Here is a 12626-nt window from a genome sequence, read left to right as displayed (position 1 = left end):
TCCTTCCCAGGAGCTTCCCTTGGGTACTCACTCTCTCTAGTTTGTATAAATCAAGCACATGCTCCAAAACTGAGCCTTGGGCTTCCATGCTCCATCCTCCCCCAGTGGCCCTCTGGGGTTGCCCATGGCCTGAACAGCCTGAACTCTCCTGGCCCTCTCCTCCTAGGCTGGGCAGGGCTGGGCTGTGACTCACTCCACCCCCACCCCACACCCACACAACTGCTCCTCATACCTCTGCAGACCTGACTCACTGCTCCTTCTCCACAGCAGGAGCCTGGCTGTCACCCTGCACCTTTTCCCACCCCTTTCTGATTGGCTTGGCCCTCCTGCCTTGCTCTCCTGGAAGCTCTGGTCACTGGGTTCCTCTGACCACCTGCATCACTTCTGAGCTCTGAGGTGGCCGGGGACTGGATGAAAGGAAATAGGGACTGTGGGGTTGCTGGCATCTACTTCTCTTCCCTTCTCTTGGCTTTGCTGGGCAAGGACTATTTTTCAAGTCTGGGGATCCTATCACTTAAAATAAATGACTGCTACCATTTATTAAATGCCTACTGTGTTCTAGGCACTTGATATGTTATCCTGGTTAATTTAACACTTACAGCAACCTTTTGAGACAGTTACTCTTGCTATCCACATTTGCCTGAGAACCTGAGGTTCAGAGAGGTTAAGTGACTTGCCCACAGTCATATGGCTGAAATTGGAGCACAGGTCTATGGACTTCAGAGCCCATTCATGCCTGGCTCAGCATCTCAGGTGCTCCAGACTTGAGGGAAGGAGGAGATGGGGTGGTGTGAGGCAGCTTAATGTGATAAGGAAGGACATTGGAGTGGAGTCCAGAGACCACAGTTCTAATCCCAATCTGCATGACCTTGAGTAAATCACTCTGCCTGCCGTGATATTCTTTTTTTTTTTTTTTTTTTTTTTTTTTTGAGACATAGTCTTACTCTGTTACCCAGGCTGGAATGCAATGGCACGATCTCAGCTCACTGCAATCTCAGCCTCCCGGGTTCAAGCGATTCTCCTGCCTCAGCCTCCCTAGTAGCTGAAATTACAGGCATGCACCACCATGCCCAGCTAATTTTTGTATTCTTAGTAGAGATGAGATTTTGCCATGTTGGCCAAGCTGGTCTTGAACTCTTGACCTCAGGTCATCTGCCTGCCTCAGCCTCCCAAAGTGCTGGGATTACAGGTGTGAGCCACCGTGCCTGGCCGCATGTTATTCTTTGAAGTCACTTCCAGCCTGAGATTCTAAGTCTCTAGTCTAATGTATCATGCTCACCCTTCTGCTAGACAGATGGCTGTAGTCATGGATGTGGGCACCTTTTTCCTGATGGGAGATAAGAGGGTGGGATTGGGCTGATGGGCATAGTCCATGGTCAGTCCCAGCTGGATGTCTGGGTGAGGTTGTTTTTCCCTCAGTCTCTCTGAAGCATGGAAAGAAGTGGGAAGTCATCATTGTTCCAGTTCCTTCTGGACAGTTCCTCACTTTCCATTTTTCTATCCCTTGTACACCCTGTACCCCGCAACCCAGAGAGCTATAAACAGGACATTGTGGGTTAAATATGAATGGATCTTTGAGAAAGTGGGTGAGCTGTAAATGGCATCCAGGTTAAATATTTTGCTTGAAGTTGCAGAAGCAAGGCCCTGACCCGGACTGGTCTGCTTGCTGTTCCTGAGCCAGGCTCTGCCCTGGGCTTATGGTACTAAGGGATGCCCCAGAGGGGACCACCTGAACACATGAACACTGTTCTTATTTTAGGAGCCCTCCAACCCCAAAATCTCTAGGTACTTTCTCTAGAAGCAATTTTTGCATGTGACACTGTTTTTCTGCAAGTGGGTCACTGAGTACAGCATCAGGAAATGAGGCTGATTTAAGGCCAAAATAGAAAGCAGTGGGCATGGGGGAGTAGGAGACCGGGGTGTAAGGTGGACAGTGGAATGGAGGTGAGGTTGGTAGAATTGCCCAGTGAGCTGCAGTTACTCAACAAAAGCATTGTGAGAATGAGGATCTTATGCTGAGATTATGAATGCCTTCCTTGGGACCCACCCTAGCTTCTACTTCCTACTAAGATTCCCTCTTTCTGGTGGTTCTGCCCAATCTTCCTGCTCTTCCTTCTGCCTCTTGGGAGGCACTGAGCTAAGGGGACCTCCCAGATCTCTGACTTCAGGTGGGATCAAAGAGTATATACTCCTTTTAAGCACTGTGCTGTTCTGATCTTCTTCCCAAAGGATCAGACTTTAACAGCATGCTTTTCTCCTATAGTCACTTTATCCTCCAAGCCACAAGCACTGGCCACACCAAGCAAGGAGGAGCATGGGAAAAGAAAGAAGAAGAGCAAGGGGTTAGGGAAGAAGAGGGACCCATGTCTTCGGAAGTACAAGGACTTCTGCATCCATGGAGAATGCAAATATGTGAAGGAGCTCCGGGCTCCCTCCTGCATGTAAGTGCCCCTTCCCCAGGGCTGAATCTCATCAGCACACTTTGTCAGCCACGTGGCTGTTCCTCGTTGTCGCTGTTCCTTGAATTCATAATTTTACCCAGTTTCTTGTCAACTTCTGGGCGGAAGTTGGGAGGAGGGGAAATATATTTTTAGTCAGCGGAAGCCCCCTCCCCGCTATAGGATGCAATTTCCTGTGTTATGGTTTTGTGACACACTTTAATCCTTGGGGACATTTCCTTCTTGCCCAGAAATAAGCATGTGGCCAGGACAGCTGGCACTTGAAGGCAGGCTCTTTATTCTTGCCTGATGCCCTACTCTGGGAGGGAGAAGCTAGGAGGAAACATGGCAGAGTGGGTTTCCTGTGAATAGAGCTCCTGCGGGAAGGTGGGAGGCACATTTGGATGCATGTTGTGTAGGTATGTGTGCATTTGGGTTTGTGTGCATGTCAGTGTACAAATGTGGGTTGACTGTAAGGCATGGCAGGACTGTGCAGAGAGGGATCATCATGGGGGGCAGATTGAGGCCTCTTTCTTCTTTCTTATCCCAGCAAGGGCCAGGAGGTGGGGGACATGGAGAGTATTGGCCTTTGGCCATGGTGTGGGAGAACAATTCCTCTGTGCAGGATTCATAGGAAATGGAACCTGACCCAGCAGGCATCAGCCCCCGGTCAGGCAACATCACCCCTTCCCTGGGGTATGGGTGTGGGCGGAGGGGCTATGGGTTCCTTATCCTCTCTCCTAAGCCAAACACCCAGCAAACGGCTGCCTTGGCAACCCCTCAGGGATGACAGCACTGCCATGCTCTCTGGCAGGCATAATGTTGCCACTGTGCCTGAGGCCAACACCCCACGTCAGGCTGCAAACATCCGTTCCCTTCCCTGTGGGGAGGCAGGCTCTGGGGACCTTAAGGGGAGACTCTGGGCAGGGCCAAGAGACTGTTGTGTTCACACTGCCTCCAGCTTGTCAAGAAGGCGGCCTGCCTGGCATCCCTTCTGCTGGTGATTGGTGCAGATCCCTTGGCTTTTTAAAGTTTCCTTGTTTTGTCTGATCACACATAGCAGAGCTGCCCTGTATTTGGCAGTTGGCAGACAGACCCATCACTCCCCACCATGTCCACGGTCCCTTTTGCATCCTTTCCTATAACATCCTTGTCAGGAGCTTGGTATTAGCGGGGATTGTTTAAGAGAGCCCCCATATTATCCTTCCCAAGGTCTTGAAACAGGGTGGGAAATGTTTGTTTTAAATTCGTAAAATGGCATCATTAGTACAGGGTAAAGAAAGCAACTCTGGGTAGTCAAGGTAGATTGAGGCCAGGAATCTATCTGTGCCAGCTTGGTCCTGGGCATTTTGGTAGGTGGATATGGGGCTTGCACTGCGTGGTTGAAAGGCCTTATAAGGCCGCCTTCCTGGATTCCGGACTCGACTGACCACCTAAACCCAGAGAACTTGAGATGAGTGCCCAGGCCACCTTCCCAGTGGTCCCTAGGGATAGTGATAATTATAATGATGTCATCTCTCCTTTGTCCCAGAGCTTCAGTGTTTATATATGAGTTGAGCCCAACAGGTATGTTGAGCTCCTATTTGGTGGCAGACACTACTTTAGAGGCTGGGGAGATATAGTTTCCTGGGATTTTCAAAAGCCCTCTGCTGAGTAGGCAGGACTTGGTACCTCTACTTGAAAGATGATGAAACTACAGCCAGAAAATAGGAAGTAATTTGCCTGAGGTCAATAGCTAAATAAGTAGATGGAAACAAGACAGAGTTTCAGGTACCTGAGTCCTAGTCCAGGGTGCTTTTCCTGCCCTCAGGCTGCACTGGGTGTTGGCTTTCGTCTTTCTTTTCTTTTTCTCTTTTTTTTTTTTTTTATTGAGACAAAGTCTCACTCTGTTGCCAGGCTGGAGGGCAGTGGCACGATCTTGGCTTACTGCAACCTCCGCCTCCTGGGTTCAAGTGATTCTCCTGACTTAGCCTCCGGAGTAGCTGAGACTACAGCCATGCGCCACCATGCCCAGCTAATTTTTTGTTTTATATTTTTAGTAGAGACGGGGTTTCACCATGTTGACCAGGATGGTCTCGATCTCTTGACCTCGTGATCTGCCTGCCTCGGCCTCTCAAAGTACTGGGATTACAGGTGTTAGCCACTGCCCCTGGCTGTCATCTTTCTTTCCTGTATCTGTGTTTATAGAGTTAGAGCAGCATTTTACAGAGGGCAGAGGGCAGCTGTTGTCCTAGAGGTCTCTTATTCTTTTACTAGCCTAAGAGAACAGCGATCTGATTTGAAAACTTCGTATCAGCTTCCTGGGCAGATTTTCTTTTTCTTTTCTTTTCTTTTTTTCTTTTTTTTTGAGACAGGGTCTTGCTCTGTGTCCCAGGCTAGGGTGCAGTAGTGCAATCTTGGTTCATTGCAACCTCCATTTCTTGGTGTCACGTGATTCTCCTGCCTCAGCCTCCTAGGTGGCTGGGACTATAGGCACCTAACACCATGCCCGACTAATAATTTTTGTATTTTTAGTAGAGAGGTGGTTTCACCATTTTAGCCAGGTCTTGAACTCCTGACCTCAGGTGATCTGCCCACCTCAGCCTCCCAAAGAGCTGGGATTACAAGCATGAGCCACCATGCCTGGCCATTTTTTTTTTTAAGATGGAGTTTTGCTCTGTCACCCAAGCTGAAGTGCAGTGGCGCAATCTTGGCTCACAGCAAGCTCCGCCTCCCAGATTCAAGTGATTCTCCTGCCTCAGCTTCCTGAGCAGCTGGTATTACAGGTGCACACTACCACATCTGGCTAATTTTTATATTTTTATAGAGATGAGGTTTCATCACATTGGCCAGGCTGATCTTGAACTCCTGACCCCAAGTAATTTGCCTGCCTTGGCCTCCCAAAGTGCTGGGATTACAGGCATGAGCCACTTCCTGGGAAGATTTTCACGGGGTGGATTGCATGAATGGCCTGGCCCCCCACTGCCTCCTGCCCTTGCTACCCAGGGCAGAAAGCAGCAAGAAGACAAAGAAATCCTGGTTTGGGGGAATGTGACATCTGTGCACCTTCATCTGGGGAACTTTGTGCCTCCTCTTTGCCTCCAGACCCAGGAACCACTAGCCAGGGTGTGTCCAGGCTGCCGTGGTGAGCCTGAGGCTAGCTGGCTTCCTAAACCAGCCCTTTGCAGCCACCATGAACAGGAAAACCCTTTTTGTGTCACCAGTCAAAAGTTGCCCTCAAAGAGTTGTTTCCTGGTATTCTGACTGGTTGCTGATCCAAAAATTGGCTGCGGAGTTTCCTGTGGCTGGAGGAAACCTGGGACGCTTGGGCTGAGGAGGACTCAGAGCTGAAGGAGAGACAGGCCAGGGGGCTGTACTTGGCCTCACTGCCCAGGGGCTAAGAAGGAATGGCGAGCCCCCTTCTCTTGGCTCCATCTGACTTGGGCGCCCCATTCCTCAGGCCATGGGCAGTAACCTCTGGAGTCTGATTATGTAATAACTCACACAATGTGAGACTTGGCCTTTATTAAGTCCTTTCATTTGTATTACCTCATTTGATCTTTTCACAATACTCTAGTGAGGTAGGCATTTCTTATCCCAGTGTTTTACATGAAGAAACCAATGTTTAAAAAGGTAACGTGACTTGCCCAAGATTATCTGGCTAGAAATAGCAGCTGAACCAGTCTGGAACTCATGTACTCTGAGTATCCTCCATCCAGACTTGTCCCCTCCACCTCCTGGGGTAAAGGTGGAGAAATCCAGTTTGGAAGATGTCTCTGGACCCTAGGGGGTTCTTGCATCTGTTGTAATACAAGTTCTGAAATGAGTCGCAGACATGGGTGGGAAGAATGTGTCCTAGTCTGATGGGGTGGCTGGCTCTGAACAAGACACAAAATCTTGCCCCTACCCTGGGATGCTTGGAATGTACTCATCCCCACCTCCTTCCCTGGGGAAGCCAGGAGTTGTCTGCAAAGGGAGGGGAGGTGGGTAATATTAGGATGTTTACATTATTATCCTTGACTCAGGGTGGGGGAGGAGGGATTATGTAACTGAATTGCGAGACTCTGAGGCCAAACTTTATTTCTATCATCTGAGTAACTACCTGTGGGGTTTGAATGATGGACTGGAAGTGAAAAACAGACTCAACTTCAGCTTCCCTCCCCACAGGAGAGCAAGGTCTCTCAAGTATCTAGACTGCTGGGTTGAATCCTAGCTCTTCCACTCACTAGCTTTGTAACCTTGGGCAAGGTATTTAACAAATGCTAAGCCTCAGTCCACCTTTAAAATGGGGCTAGTAACTCCTCCTTCACAGAGATGGTTTTAAATGAAACAATCTTTGTAAAGCAGTTAGCACAAAGTATTGGTAAGCCTTCAATGATTGCTAATTATTATTTTTTATTATTCAAGTTATGAAAAATAATAATGACATAGTCAGAAAGAAGAGTTAAACTGCCCCCAAGAACCTATCAGATACGCTTCTTTGGAGTCACCTGCACTGTTCCGCATTGTTCAGAGTGGAAGGAATGATGAATGTGGAATCTGCCAAGACTGGTTCCTAGTCTTAGCCCTGCTGCTTTCTAGTTGTGCAGCTTTTGGTTAATCACTTAATCTTTCTGGCCCTTAATCTTTGGTTTTCCATCTGTAAAATGGGGTTGCACCTGCTTACCAGAATGTTAGGAGGCTCTGAGCTAGTAGATAAGGTTAGTGGCTTGTGAATGGTAAACTGCTGTGCACAAGTGATTTTCCAGGAGTGCTTCTGCAAGTGTCCTCCATGCCCTGGCAGGTTAGGGATTGCTTTTTTGCCTACATGAGCTGGTGGGCTAGATACATGGAGAGGCTGGGCAAGGAATTGTGGACTATGCTGTGTGTATAGTGGGCCTGACCTACATTTATCCTACAGTGAGGTGTTTTCTCAAAGCACCCAGGAGGAACTAGGGCAGGGAGAGGCGCAGGGCAAGAAGGCAGGAATACGGTGCCACCCAGCCTGGCCCCTCTGCTACTGCTGGTTGTGGACGAGTCTGTCTCTTGGATATTCCCTGGGAGCCTGTCCACAGGAATAAGGGATTCCTTGCTTTGAGGCACCAGAGACAGCACCTCCTTCCCAGAGAAAGCACAGCTCAGAAAAGAGGGCCACCAGGTTCTTCTTCAGCAGTTGGTAGTCTAAAGTCCCCAGGCAGACAGTGCCACTGTACTCCCTGGCTGAAGGGTAGGCAGTTGTGGGGTGTGAGTGGGCAAGCACACTGAGCTCAGAGTCAGACAGTCTACATCTACATCTGCGTTTCTGCCTTGCTGTGTGACCTTGGGAAAACCACTCCACCTTTCTGTAAAATGGGATCCTACCTACATCGAAGGATCTCTGGGATGCTCAGTTAAAGGAAAGGATGTGAATGTGCTTCTTCAACTGTAAGCACTTCTGAGTCTTTCTAAGAGCTTCAAGGAAATGCTTTGTGTTAGAAAAGGCAGTTGCCAGCTGGACATGGTGGCTCACGCCTATAATCCTAGCACTTTGGGAGGCTGAGGTGGGTGGATCATCTGAGGTCAGGAGTTCGAGATCAGCCTAGCCAACATGGTGAAGCTCTGTCTCTACTTAAAAAATACAAAAATTAGCTGGATGTGATGGTGGGTGCCTGTAATCCCAGCTACTTGGGAGGCTGAGGTGAGAGAATCTCTTGAACCTGGGAGGCAGAGGTTGCAGTGAGCTGAGATTGTGCCATTGCACTCTAGCCTAGGTGATAAGAGTGAAACTCCATCTCAAAAAAAAAAAAAAAGAAAAAATAGAAAAGAAAAGGCAGTTGCCATGTGATTTATTTCTTGAGTGAGAAGAGCCAAAGGATTGTTTCTGACATTCTTCCATGCTCTGGCAGGGAAGCTGGGCAGAAAGATGTTACTTGATTTGTTTGCTTTGTCCTGTGATGAAGGAGGCCTGGCAGCTCTGCGTTCAGAGGCCAAAGGCCAAAGTTAAGCTCCCAAGTTAGGCTCTGCACCCAGGGGGAGCTGGGGTTAAATGAAGGAAACTTGAGAAAAACGACTCCTGGCAGAGGCACAGGGCCTATTAATAGGCTGGGCAGCAGTGGAGAGGGACTGGATGCTGGAAGCACGATGGGCAAGGCTGGGTTTATTTCTGGGTCAGAATGTTGAGGGGCCTCACTGGAGGGAGTGATACTGAATCCCCTCAATTCAGCCTACCAGCTCTTGTGCCCAAGCCCTCATAAGTGGCTTAAACAGAACGCCTGAACACACATGTCATAAATCAGCCACACGTGGAACAACATATCTAGCTGGGGCCTTCAAGTCCTCCCTTGCTTTTTCCATGCCTGGAGCAGGAATCTCAGCCCAGAGAACCAAAAGGAATGGAAAAGGGGAGGGTGTTAAGTGAAGGAGGAATGCTACAGAGCCTTCAGATGGGCTTTAAAGAGTTTTCTACTGGAGGAGAAGGATGGAGGATGGGCAGGGATCATGGGCAGGGATTGACAGGCTGAGGGTGTGAGGAATGGGGTTTGGCTTACGTAGGTGGGCCTTTGCCAAGAGAGACAGGCCAACGTACTAACTCCATTTCTTTCTTGTTCTGTCTTGAACTAGCTGCCACCCGGGTTATCATGGAGAGAGGTGTCATGGGCTTAGCCTCCCAGTGGAAAATCGCTTATATACCTATGACCACACAACCATCCTGGCCGTGGTGGCTGTGGTGCTCTCATCTGTTTGTCTGCTGGTCATCGTGGGGCTTCTCATGTTTAGGTGAGTGTTGGGGTCCCCTGCAGGCTGTTTCTGCAAATCACTCCCATTCTTCTTCCTTCTGGGCCTTCTCCCTGATGATAACATGCACTTCCCTCAATCTCTCCAAATCATGGGCTAGCTCCAGGGTGTAGATTCTCCAAAAACCTAGTATTTCTGGCATGACATGAGTCCCATGTCTACAGCCTAGGGTCAAACTTGCCAGGCTATACCAGGTTCTGCTCCTCACAGGAGTTCTCTTCCTGCCTCTGTGGCCCAGCTACTCACTCACGGAGCCACTTTGTCACACATTGCTTTCTCCTGACTCTGTTCTTTGGTGGCATTAGTATGTGGTTTGGTAGTCAAGGTGTTGGTGGTGCTAGTGGTATATCCTTCCACTTCCGAGGCATCTGGACCTCAGGCCCTGCTTCTAATCTGGGTATGCTCTAGCTTGGGGGAGACTTACCAAGCATTCTATGCCTGTTTTCAAGCAGTGCAACTCATCTATCATGAGACCTGGAACAAGTTACTGTCTCTCTGAGGATTGTAATTTTTTTTTTTTTTTTTTTTTTAAAGATGGGGTTTCACCATGATGGCCAGGCTGGTCTTGAACTCCTGACCTCAGGTGATCCACGCACCTCAGCCTCCCAAAGTGCTAGGATTACAGGCATGAGCCATAGCGCCCGGCCCAAGGATTGTAATCTTATAGTGACTGCAATCTTTGTCCACCTACCTCATAAGGATTTTGTGAGGATCACATAAATATGGTGAAAGCTCTTTGTAAATTGCAGCCTGCTGTTAAAGACAGGCGTCCCTCAGGGCAGTTGGGCCTTTGACCACAGGTGGGGCTGCCCTACCATCTGGGCTTTTCCAAGTAGTAGAGGAAACCACCGTGGCAGAGTTCTTTGGAAGGACCTGCTCTGGATCTGCACTTTGTCATAGCAGGCAGGGCTTATTCACAAAACTTATCTTCCTCAGGTACCACAGGAGAGGAGGTTATGATGTGGAAAATGAAGAGAAAGTGAAGTTGGGCATGACTAATTCCCACTGAGAGAGACTTGTGCTCAAGGTAATGCTCCATCCTTTGCCCCTTGACATGATTATCCTTTGTGCCCTGTCCTCACTCTGCTTCAGTGGGTGCTGAATTCTTCATCTAGGGGTTGAGGGCCAGGCTACTGTGACATTTGGATACCACTGCAGAATTATTTTCAAAAAGACTCAATGCTTCACTTAGTGTAAAAGTTGCTAGAGAGACACCTAAGAGAGACACCTGAGGGGACAGCTTCTCCCACTCTTGTCCTTTCCCCGTCCCTCCCCTCCTCTGGGTGACAGAGTAAAACCCTGTCTCAAAAAAATTAAAAAATCAAAAAGACTGGACCAGGAAAATCTTAAGACCTCTTTAGACTAGACCTGACTTTAAATGCCTTTCTTTTGTGCTTTAGGAATCGGCTGGGGACTGCTACCTCTGAGAAGACACAAGGTGATTGCAGACTGCAGAGGGGAAGGACTTCACGTATAGCCACAAAGACTCCTTTGTCCCTAGTCGCTGTCTAGGATTGGGCCTCCCATAATTGCTTTGCCAAAATACCAGAGCCTTCAAGTGCCAAACAGAATATGTCCAGTGGGATGTGGGTAAGAAGAAAGCAAAAGCAAGGGAACTTCATGCCCTTCTGATTCCCCTTCACCAGACCCCACTTCCCCTCATAATTTTGTTTAGACGCTTACCTTCTGGATTAGAATGTTGGTTAAATTCCATACACTCCAGGATCTTTGACTGAAAAAAAAAAAGAAGAAGAAGAAGGAAAGATTTGTGAACTGGAAGAAAGCAACAAAGATTGAGAAGCCAGGTACTCAAGTACCACCAAGGGAATCTGCCACTGGGACCCTCCAGCGCTGGATTTGATGAGTTAACTGTGAAATACCACAAGCCTGAGAACTGAATTTTGGGACTTCTACCTAGATGGAAAAATAACAACTATTTTTGTTGTTGTTGTTTGTAAATGCCTCTTAAATTATATATTTATTTTATTCTATGTATGTTAATTTATTTAGTTTTTAACACTCTAACAATAATATTTCAAGTGCCTAGACTGTTACTTTGGCAATTTCCTGGCCCTCCACCCAGCATCCCCACAATCTGGCTCAGTGCCACCTACCCTTGCCACAAAGCTGGGATGGTTCTGTGACCCATCTGTAGTAATTTATTGTCTGTCTACATTTCGGCAGATCTTCCGTGGTCAGAGTGCCACTGGGGGAGCTCTGCACGGTAAGGATGTGGGGTTTAACTTGGTCAGAGCCACTCTATGAGTTGGACTGCAGTATTGCCTAGGCGATTTTGTCTACTGTTTGTGTTTTGAAAGCCCAAGGTGCTGATGTCAAAGTGTAATGGATATCAGTGTCACCCTGTGTCCTCTTCCTGCCAAGTCTCAGAAGAGGTTGGGCTTCCATGCCTGTAGCTTTCCTGTCCCTCACCCCCACAGCCCCAGCCCTCAGTGTGGGAACTCACTTTCCCTTGTGTCAAGACATTTCTCTTACTCCTGCCATTCTTCTGGTGCTACTCCATGCAGGGGTCAGTGCAGCAGACGACAGTCTGGAGAAGGTATTAGCAAAGCAAAAGACTGAGAAGGAACAGGAGCTGACTGTTCTTGGTAACTGATTACCTGCCAATTGCTACCGAGAAGGTTGGAGGTGGGGAAGGCTTTGTATAATCCCACCCACCTCACCAAAATGATGAAGGTATGCTGTCATGGTCCTTTCTGGAAGTTTCTGGTGCCATTTCTGAACTGTTACAACTTGTATTTCCAAACCTGGTTCATATTTATACTTTTCAATCCAAATAAAGATAACCCTTATTCCATAGCCTTTTGTCTGTTTTAACTGGGAACTGGTTTAACTTAGTTATTTCCTAAGCCCTGACTTGATGTTAGGCTCTATGCCAGGCCTATTTATGTATACTACCACAACAATAATGTGATTCAGGTACTATTACTGTTCCATTTTTCCAGAAGAGGAAACAGGCTCAAAATTGTTATGTAACTTGCCTGAGGATACACAGCTAGTAAGTGACAGAGATGGGACTACGAGTCTGGCTCCAATTATTTTGTCTTAGTACTTATACCATGTTCTCTCTGAGACAAGAAAGAACAGATCTTTCATACAGCATGTTTAGCTAGGTATAATCAGGGAAGACATCCACCTATTCAGTCAACAGGCCCTGGACTCAGGACTTATTCCTATGTTGTACATATAAACAGGCATTGCTCCTGGCAAGAACAAGGCATTTTGACTCCCCTCTCTTGCTCTACAACCAATCCATCAGCAAATCTTGTCAGCCTTACCTTTAGAATATATGCTGTATGCAACCACTTCTCATCATTGCCACTACCATCACCCAGTCCAATTTAGCATCATCTCATGTCTGCACTCTTGTGATGGCCTCTGCCTTTCTAGTTCCATCTTCCTTCTGTATAACATATTTCCAGCATAATGGCCAGAGTA

General features: G+C 47.9%; 1 protein-coding gene across 1 annotated transcript; it reads left to right on the top strand.

The window, feature by feature from the left end:
- Window positions 1-2137: 2137 nt before the first annotated feature.
- Window positions 2138-11987, top strand: LOC116546793 (proheparin-binding EGF-like growth factor; the record flags this gene model as incomplete). Its single annotated transcript, XM_032272955.1, has 4 exons — window positions 2138-2441; window positions 8997-9152; window positions 10107-10197; window positions 10571-11987. Coding segments are annotated over 3 exons (533 nt in total), but the record flags the coding sequence as incomplete, so codon positions are not given.
- Window positions 11988-12626: the final 639 nt, after the last annotated feature.

Source organism: Sapajus apella, unplaced genomic scaffold (assembly GCF_009761245.1).
Source record: "Sapajus apella isolate SASKATOON/1434 unplaced genomic scaffold, GSC_monkey_1.0 scaffold1404, whole genome shotgun sequence".
Lineage (NCBI taxonomy): Eukaryota > Metazoa > Chordata > Mammalia > Primates > Cebidae > Sapajus > Sapajus apella.
Note: the sequence above shows the minus strand (reverse complement) of the source record. Positions and strands in the feature narration are given on the sequence as shown.